We start from the raw sequence: 9,351 nt of genomic DNA on the forward strand, positions 1-9,351 counted from the left end.
CCCTGGTCCCCCCAGCCCCTCCCTGAGTCCCCCCAAATTTGGCCCAATTTAGCAGTAAGAGTGTAGACTCTGGTGCAGCAGGAGGCCCCCGGAACCTTTTCCAACAGGCGAGTCAGTGCCCGCAGTGAAGCAGTTAAATATTTTGAATATCATTCCTCCCCTGGGCGTCCTTTTCTCTGCCCCTAGGCAGTTAGCCCCAGGGTGATGCCCGTGGGTTGTCCCTCTCCCGGGGGAGTCTGCAGCCCCAGCTCTGAGCTCTGGAAGGGAGGAAGAGCAGTAAACTGCAGGCGCCGGGGAGCTGGAGCTGCCAGCTGGGGAGGCGGGTGGGCCTTTGCCCCCTCCAGGGGGCCACCTCTGAGCTCCTCCCTGCTGTCACCTCCCCCAGGTTCCTGGACTACCTGTCCGATCTGTGTGTGTCCAATCACATCGCCATCCCCGTCACCCAGGAGCTCATCTGCAAGTGTGTGCTGGACCCCAAGAACAGCGACATTCTCATCCAGACCGAGTGAGCTGGCTGCACTGTCTCCCACCCGCGGTTCAGTCTTCCCAGGGCACCCCCTGCCCGGCTCCCCGGCCGCCTTAGAGCTGGGGCGCTGGCCGGCTTCAGGCTGGAACAGGCTCCCTGCTCTCCACAGACACCCAGAGCCTGCTGTGTGCCCAGCTCAGTGCCTGGCACGGTGTGGGGGAGGGCAGGGTCACAGAGGAGAGGGAGCCAAGGCCCCGGCCTTCCGGAAGCTCGTGGTCTGTCTGGGGTCCTGAGCTGGAGGTCGTTCCCGCAGGGGAGGCCGCCTGGGAGCCGGCTGGCCCTCAGCCCAGCTCCAGGAGGGGTGGCTGCGGTGCTCGGCGGGGAGGGCTCTGGGCCCCGCTCCGATCGATGGTGCCACGTATCCACAGGCTTCGGCCCGTGAAGGAGATGGCGCAGTCCCACGAGTACCTGAGCATCGAGTACTCAGAAGAGGAAGTGTGGCTCACGTGGACCGACAAGAACAACGAGCACCACGAGAAGAGCGTCCGGCAGCTGGCTCAGGAGGCGCGGGCCGGCAATGCCCACGACGAGAACGTGCTCAGCTATTACAGGTGCCCGGGGTCCTCCCAGCTGGCCTCGGCCAGGCCCTGCCCTGGGACGAGCCCCAGCGTCTTCTGCGGGTGCTCCTGCCTCCTCTTTCACCTGCGAGGCCAAGTCAGCGTGACTGGGCGGCCCGAGGAGCACTTGTTGGCCTGAGGACAGGCTCGGCGCAGTGGCCTGAAAGATATCCATTCACCCCTTTCCCAACATCCATATTTTAAAAATAAGAACACTAGGTAACACTCATCAGATGCTCACCCTGTCCCCAGCACTGGTCAAAACACTTCACCCGATCACTCAGTTCAGCCTCACAACAACCCTGAGAGGCAGGGCCTGTCATTATCCACATTGTAAAGTTGGGGGGACAGGCGTGCACGTGTGCTAAGTCACTTTGAGTTGTGTCCGACTCTGTGACCCTATAGCCTATAGCCCCCCAGGCCCCTCTGTCCATGGGATTTTCCAGGCAAGAGTACTGGAGTGGGTTGCCATGTCCTTCTCCAGGGGGTCTTCCCGACCCAGGGACTGAACCCTCGTCCCTTTATAACTCTTGCATTGGCAAATGGGTTCTTTACTCTTAGTGCCACCTGGATAGCACGCGTGCAGCACGCACTGGTCTTCAGCAGGCCCAGGCGTGTGCTAGAAGCCCTTGAGAGCCCACCTGCCACGTCCTCACCGGCCTCCTTGCCCCGCAGGTACCAGCTGAAGCTCTTCGCCCGCATGTGCCTGGACCGGCAGTACCTGGCCATCGACGAGATCTCCCAGCAGCTGGGCGTCGACCTCATCTTCCTGTGCATGGCGGACGAGATGCTGCCCTTTGACCTGCGCGCCTCCTTCTGCCACCTGATGCTCCACGTGCACGTGGACCGCGACCCCCAGGAGCTGGTCACGCCCGTCAAGTTCGCCCGCCTCTGGACCGAGATCCCCACGGCCATCACCATCAAGGAGTGAGCTGGGTGGAGGAGGGCGGGCAGGGCCGGGCTGGAGTGGGCGGACCCCGGGGACCCTCACGCCTGCCCCCTCCACCTCTTCCAGCTACGATTCCAACCTCAACGCCTCCCGAGACGACAAGAAGAACAAGTTCGCCAGCACCATGGAGTTCGTGGAGGACTACCTCAACAATGTGGTCAGCGAGGCCGTGCCCTTCGCCAACGAGGAGAAGAACAAGCTCACCTTTGAGGTGGGCTAGGGCTCGGCGGGATGCTGGCGTGGTCCCTCCCCTGGTCTCAGTCCCCCCTGGGGTGGGCGGTGCGATCCTTAACCTAACTTCCCTCAGCGGACAGGGACGGGGAGACCATGTAGACCGCTGGGACTCCCCAGGAGGGAGGCTTCTCTCCTGACTCCCTGGAGAGGGCTGCCTCCTCCTGGTCCATGCACCCCATCAGTGCAGGGCTGGGTCGCAGGCAGGAGCCCCCAGCCCCTACTTCCTGCATTTCTGCCCTGTCCTCCCCACAGTAGACTCCTCTGCAGGCAGGTCTTCCTCCGTAACTCTCTGGGGTCGGGCGGCGCTGATCTGGGACCCTTGGCTCCGTGTCCACGCAGCCCTGACATCCTAGCGATGGGACCCTCGATTATACCTGCTGAGCCCTGCTTGCACGAGCGGGCCCTGCCCCGCCTCGCCTTCCCAGAAGACCACGCCTCTTGTGAGGCCCCACCCATCACTGCTTTGGGCTCACGCTGGCCTCTGTCCCGCCCCCTCTCCGCAGGTGGTCAGCCTGGCGCACAACCTCATCTACTTTGGCTTCTACAGCTTCAGCGAGCTGCTGCGGCTCACGCGCACTCTGCTGGGCATCATCGACTGCGTGCAGGCCTACGAGGACCCAGGCGGTGAGGCCTCGCTCCCTAGCGCTCAGCGGCTTCCCCTTAGCAACGGAAGTCCTCTCCCATTCACCTTCCTGGGCATCCTGCCTCCTGGCTCTGCTGCCAGGGGGCGTCTTGGGTCCCTGTCTCCTCCAGCCTTGGCTGGACCGGAGAGACCCCTTCTCTGAGCAAGAGCTGTGGAGACCCTGGGATCTGGGCGAGTTGCCTTCCAACATCCGGGTCTTGAGGGAGATAATGAGGCCCTGCCTGTGGAGCTCCGGGTCAGATGGGGAGATGCACCCTGTTATCCAGGAACAGCCATCTGAGAGGAGACACAGCCTTGCTGTCAGGGGGGCATAAACTCATCTAAACGAAAAGTGCACAGAGACTGAGCCCAGGCTTTAGCGCTGTCCACACATTGTCCCTTGATCCCTCGTGCTCGGTAACAGCTCTTGTGATTTTCCACCGGAGGATTCTCACTGATCTCCCCACACGGTTCACCTCTGCCCACCCCTCCCTCCTCTTTGCAGATTTGGGATAGCTCCCCTCCCCCAGGAAGTCTTCCTAGGTTAGCCCTGCCCCTGCCTCAGGGTGGCTTTGCCCTGCAGATGACAGAGACACAGGTAGAGCAGGTGCCCCTTCATACACCCTCCGTGACCCCCTTCCCACTCCCCACCCCACAGGCAAGAATGTGCGGCGGTCCATCCAGGGCGTGGGGCACATGATGTCCACCATGGTGCTGAACCGCAAGCAGTCTGTCTTCGGTGGCCCCAGCTTGCCTGCTGGCGCCGGTGCCCCTGAGCCGCTGGACAGGAGCAAGTTTGAGGAGAATGAAGACATTGTGGTGATGGAGACCAAGCTGAAGATCCTGGAAATACTGCAGGTGGCGGGGCCAGGAGTGTGGCGGGGTGTGTTGGGAAGAGGCCGGGGGGCGGGGAGCAGGGCCGGGTGGGTTGGTGAGGTGAGCACCTCAGAGCAAAGCATCTCATTCTGGGAGGCTCCACACGGAGCCGTTTAGCCCAGTGATTCTCAAAAGTGTGGTCTGCTGGCTGGCAGCATCAGCCTCACCTGGGGACTTAGAAATGCAGGTTCTTGGGCCCTGTCCAAGATTTATGGATGAGAGATGCCGTAGGTGGGGCCTGCAGTCTGTGTGGTGAGAGGCCCTCCCGGTGGTCCTCGTATGCACTGAGGTCTGGCTGTGTCCCCTCGTCATACAGGCAAGGAAAGGGAAGTGGGGAAGGAACTTTCCTGCAGTCACACAGACTTTGAGGCAGAGCTAGAGGTTTGAGAGCCCATTTCCTGGTGGGGTGGACACAGTCAGCCTTCTTCTTGGTCTGAGGCCCCCAGCAGCACTTGGGGAGGGGCTGACGGGTCCTGAGGAGGGAGAAGGACCCTTGCTTTTGCGGTGCTGCCACCAGGGGGTGGGAAGGGTGATGTGACCTTCCTGGGGACCCCGTCTGGGCAGGGTCTGCTTAGGAGAGTCAGAAAAGGGGGCTTCTGACTCATTCCCGGGGCTGGGGGCTATCAGATCTGAGTCCTGGGCATGGCCGGAGGCTCTGTGCCCCTGACATAGAGGACCGAGGCATCAAAGGAGCCTGAAACTCGAGTCCTCAGCCCACCCCACAGTGGCCTCCCCTGCTCCCCCACATTCCTTGCTTCCTGGGAAGCCCAGGGTCTGTCTGACACAGTGGGATGGGAGGACCACAGTCCTCTGGATCTGGGGAGCTTCCTGCCTATCCCTGTCCACATCCAGCCTGGGAAGGAGCGACTGAGTGGGCAAGGATGGGGCATGTCTACCTTCTTCTGAGAGGAGGTACCACCCCCACCAGTGGGGCAGGAGCCAGGGACAGGCGCCCTGGACTTCCCTGGGAGGAGGAGTCTTTCTTTATATGTTTTATTAAAGTATAGTTGATTTATAATGTTATTAATTTCTGCTGTGCAGCAAAATGATTCAGTTATATGTACATATATACATTCTTTTTATGTATTTTTCTATTATGGCTTATCACAAGATAGTAAATGTAGTTCCCTATGCAATACAGTAGGACCTTGTGGTTCGTCCGTTCTACATATAATAGTTTGCCGTGTATTATATACATATATAATATATTATCTACATCTACTATATTGTAATACATGTAATATACATGTATTACATGCATTATAATACATGTAATATAATATATGATATACATGTAATATACATGTAACATAACGTATTATATAACATAATATTATGTTGCATATATATAACTCCCACTCCCTCCCTCCCCCACTTCCCCTCCCCCTGGCAACCACAAGTCTGTTCTGTCTGCGAGTCTGCTTCTGTCTCATAGGTAGGTTCCTTTGTGTTTTTTAGTGTCCACAGTTAAGTGGTATTATATGCTATTTGTCTGCTTGAGTTTCTTCATTTAGTACGGTGATCTCTGTCTACATCCATCCATGTTGCTGCAAATGGCGGCGTTTCATTCTTTTTGATGGCTGAGTAGTACTGCATCTCTCTCACACACATCCACACATACCCACACCTTCTCTATCCATCCCTCTGTTGATGGGCCTTCAGGTTGCCCCCTTGTCTTGGCTGCTGTGAACACAGAGGCGCGTGCATCTTTCTGAATTGCAGTTTTGTCCAGGTGCATCCCCAGGAGTGGGATTGCTGGATCATGTGGCAGCTCTGTTTGTAGCTTTCTGAGGACCCTCCAGACAGTCCTCCACGCGCCTGCACCAGCTTGCATTCCCAGGGGAGAGGGGTCTCACTGCCTCGGTTGTGACGGCCCACGGAGTCCTGAGCTTCTGTGCGGGGCCTCCCAGCCCCAGGGCTCGTCCGGGGTGGCACCTCACTCCTCCTGCTGCGAGCTTGGCCTCAGACCTGTCCTCACCCCATCCTCCCACCTTCTCCAGTTCATCCTCAATGTCCGCCTGGATTACCGCATCTCCTACCTGCTGTCCGTCTTCAAGAAGGAGTTCGTGGAGGTGTTTCCCATGCAGGACAGTGGGGCCGATGGCACGGCCCCTGCCTTCGACTCCACCAGTGAGCCCCTGCCCCTCCCTTCACCCCAACTGCAGGCTGAGGCTGCGTGACTTGATGCATCACAAGGGGCTGCGGTCTGGGGCCACCTCTGGCCAGCACCCCTGCCCTGCCCTCGTTTCCCAGGCTGCAAGGGCCTTTCCTCCCCGTTGTCCCACTTACTTGTCCCAGAGAGGGAGCAGGGCAGGGATCATCCCCTCCAGTTCCTAAATGGGGAAACAGGCCCTCGGGAGGCAGGGCCTTGCCCATGACCATCGTCAGTGAGAGGCTGAGCCAGGCCAGCTCCCCCAGCCAGGACCCCGCTGGCACCTGCAGGTCTGTGGGCTGCCCCACGGGTCCCTGCTCTGGGCGGTTCTGCCTCCACCCCAGGAGAGGCAGGCAGAGGGGGGGCCGCCCAGCCAGTGTGGGGGCGAGGGTGGTCTCAGTGTCACCCTGCTCCCTCTCCCTGTGCTCCCTGTTGTCCTGCATGCACACAGCCTCCATCTGCCCCCTCTTACTCCCTGCAGCCGCCAACATGAACCTGGACCGCATTGGGGAGCAGGCGGAGGCCATGTTTGGAGTGGGGTGAGGCCAGGGGTGAGGGGGGTGGTGTGGGTGGGGTTGGTGGGTGATGAGGATACAGGCTGGAGACCCTTCACTCCTCGGGTTAATCTTCCTGCAGACCCTTACCTGGCCCTGGGGTAGAGGTCCCCCAGCTTTGTGCTCTGACTCTCCCTTGCCTGCCTAAACCCAGTGATACCGGGGCTCCTTGGGCCCCAGTGTCGTTCTGGCCATCCCCCTGCCTCCACTCAGGGCAGTTTGTGCCTGTTTATTTGTCAGGACCTGGGCCAGGTAGCTGGAGGTGCATCCCTGTGTCCACAGCAGGGAGGCCAGGCTGCTCTTCAGAGGGGATGGGCGTCACTCCAGGAGCTGTTTCTGTGCCGTACCCTTGGTGTCTGGTGAAGCCTTTGGCTCCCTTCCTACGATGGAGTTTTTATTTTTTTTAATTTCTGGCACGATGCACGGCTTACAGGATCTTAGTTCTGCCGCCAGTGATTGAACTCAGGCCCTCTGCAGTGAAAGCATGGAGTCCTAACCACTGGGCCGCCAGGGAATTCCTAGAGTAGCATTTTAAAATTCAGAATGTAACATGCATAGGATTATTATTGCAAAGGAAATCAGTGGCATTGGGATGCAGTTATCAAAATATTGGAGAAAACAAGTTTGAAGTGACAGTTATACACGTGCTTCTTTATTAACACATGAAATAACAATCCGCACCAGAGGTGTAATTAGTACCATTCCTTTGAAGTCCTGATGAATGTAAATGATATTTTGCAATTTCTGTAACAACTCTGAAGTGATGGGAAAGCATCTGTGATTTTTTTTATTGGTGACAAAGTCACAGGTATTGCTCATTTTTCTCACCAAAGGAAACACTACATTTTGGTGAGAGGTTGGTGAAAAGAGAGATCAGCTTTCCCCTCGCCTCTGTTTGTGGCCTGAGTCTCTTTTCATGAATCCCTTGGGGGGGGTCTGTGGGTCCCCTGTGAGGAGTCCTGGCCTTAGCTGCGTCCCCGCGGGGCATCGTGTGGCCCTCAGGGGACACGGGGATCCCAAAGGTGTTCACACTGGTGGCTCTTTGCAAAGTCAGCAGGGGGACATGGTGCCCTGGCTGTCTGGCGGGTGGCAGGGAGCCTGCGTATCCCCTGACCGTCACACCCTCCCCTCCCCTCAGGAAGACCAGCAGCATGCTGGAGGTGGATGACGAGGGTGGCCGCATGCTGCTGCGCGTGCTTATCCACCTCACCATGCACGACTACGCCCCGCTGGTCTCGGGGGCCCTGCAGCTGCTCTTCAAGCACTTCAGCCAGCGCCAGGAGGTCATGCACACCTTCAAGCAGGTGCACCCCCTCCCCCGATGGAGCACCCAGCCTTCAGGAGGTGCTCCCCCTTCCCTGATGGAGCACCCAGCCCTCGGGGAGGTGCTCCCCCCACCCCGATGGAGCACCCAGCCCTCGGGGAGGTGCTCCCCCCTCCCCTGATGGAGCACCCAGACCTCAGGGAGATACTCCCCCCTCCCCCGATGGAGCACCCAGCCCTTGGGGAGGTGCTCCCCCCCACCCTGATGGAGCACCCAGCCCTCAGGGAGGTACTCCCCTCTTCCCCAGTGGAGCACCCAGCCCTTGGGGAGGAAGGCCTGAGAGGTCTTCCCGGGGGCCAGAGGGTCACCTGGTCCTGGCCACACACTGAGCGCTGGGTGGGGGGAAACAAGGATGGGGCAGCTTGAGATGCATCCCTGGGGTTTGGCCTTGCTGAGCTCCTTGCAGGTGACACCACCTTGAGTCTTGGCAACTTTGATCTCCTCTCAGCCTGACTCCAGGCCTTATGTCATGTCTTATGAGGCAAACAGCATATTATAGGTTGCGAACTCTACCATGGGCACCTTTGCTATTTCGCATCACGCCTGGCACAAAGTCACCTCTTACCAAGGGGACTGGCTTTGTCGCTGTGATGTCACGCAGTCTTGACAGCTCCCGGTGAGAGGGCACTGGTGTTTAACAGGTGCGCTAGGCACCAGGTGCTGAGCACTGGGCTTGCATTCGTGGAATTCTCCAAGCAGCCTGACAGCGGGGTTTCGACTCTCATTCCTGCTTTACAGATGCGGGCAATTGAGGCCCAGGGGAGCTTTCCTCCCTTATCCACTGACCCAGAGCAAGTGAGGTGGTGACGGAGTCAGGGTTCAGGTCCCAGCACTCGGTGATGTCAGTATGCTTTGCTCTGCCCTGTTCTGTTCTGTGTGAACAGGTGACAGGCCACAGCAGCATGTGACATGAGCCAGTGAGTAACTGAAGCCAGGTGATGAGATAGCTCATGACCAGGGATGCAGGGAAGTCTGTGGCCAATCAGGGAAAGCTTCCTGGAGGCGGTGGACTTAGAGCAGAGCCATAAACACCAAGTCGGATCTGGCTTGGTAGAGAGGAGCAGGGGTGGAGAGGAGAGGCCAGGAGCAGAGGCCTGGACAGGGCAGGTGCTGGGCGTCTCTACGAGGCCGTGGACTTGGGGGTGCCCATCTCACCAGGCACGCTCGCGGTCGACCTTCAGGTGCAGCTGCTGATCTCAGCCCAGGACGTGGAGAACTACAAGGTGATCAAGTCCGAGCTCGACCGACTGCGGACCATGGTGGAGAAGTCGGAGCTGTGGGTGGACAAGAAGGGCACCAGCAAGGGCGAGGAGGGGGAGGCCGGCCCTGCTAAAGACAAAAAGGAGGTGCGTGGGGTATGGGGGCCAGGGCAGGGCCCTGGGGGCCGGGCCTGGCTGACCCCGCTCCCCCGTTCCCCCAGCGGCCCACAGATGAGGAGGGCTTTCTACATCCGCCTGGGGAGAAGAGCAGCGAGAACTACCAGATCGTCAAGGGCGTGAGTGGCCGGGTCCTGGGGGTGGGTCTGCAGGCCCCATGCCCCGGAGGCCCCATGCCGCC

General features: G+C 59.1%; 1 protein-coding gene across 1 annotated transcript in view; it reads left to right on the forward strand.

The window, feature by feature from the left end:
- The window catches only part of ITPR3 (inositol 1,4,5-trisphosphate receptor, type 3), a 69,438-nt gene that overhangs the window by 39,845 nt on the left and 20,242 nt on the right, over window positions 1–9,351 (forward strand). Inside the window, 11 exon segments of the mRNA XM_010848717.1 lie at window positions 386–505; window positions 895–1,077; window positions 1,759–2,010; window positions 2,099–2,243; window positions 2,770–2,890; window positions 3,547–3,746; window positions 5,765–5,894; window positions 6,398–6,455; window positions 7,609–7,774; window positions 8,976–9,140; window positions 9,215–9,289. Of these exon segments, the coding sequence (XP_010847019.1) occupies window positions 386–505; window positions 895–1,077; window positions 1,759–2,010; window positions 2,099–2,243; window positions 2,770–2,890; window positions 3,547–3,746; window positions 5,765–5,894; window positions 6,398–6,455; window positions 7,609–7,774; window positions 8,976–9,140; window positions 9,215–9,289 (1,615 nt within the window).

This window comes from Bison bison, unplaced genomic scaffold (genome assembly GCF_000754665.1).
Source record: "Bison bison bison isolate TAMUID 2011002044 unplaced genomic scaffold, Bison_UMD1.0 scf7180017864270, whole genome shotgun sequence".
Lineage (NCBI taxonomy): Eukaryota > Metazoa > Chordata > Mammalia > Artiodactyla > Bovidae > Bison > Bison bison.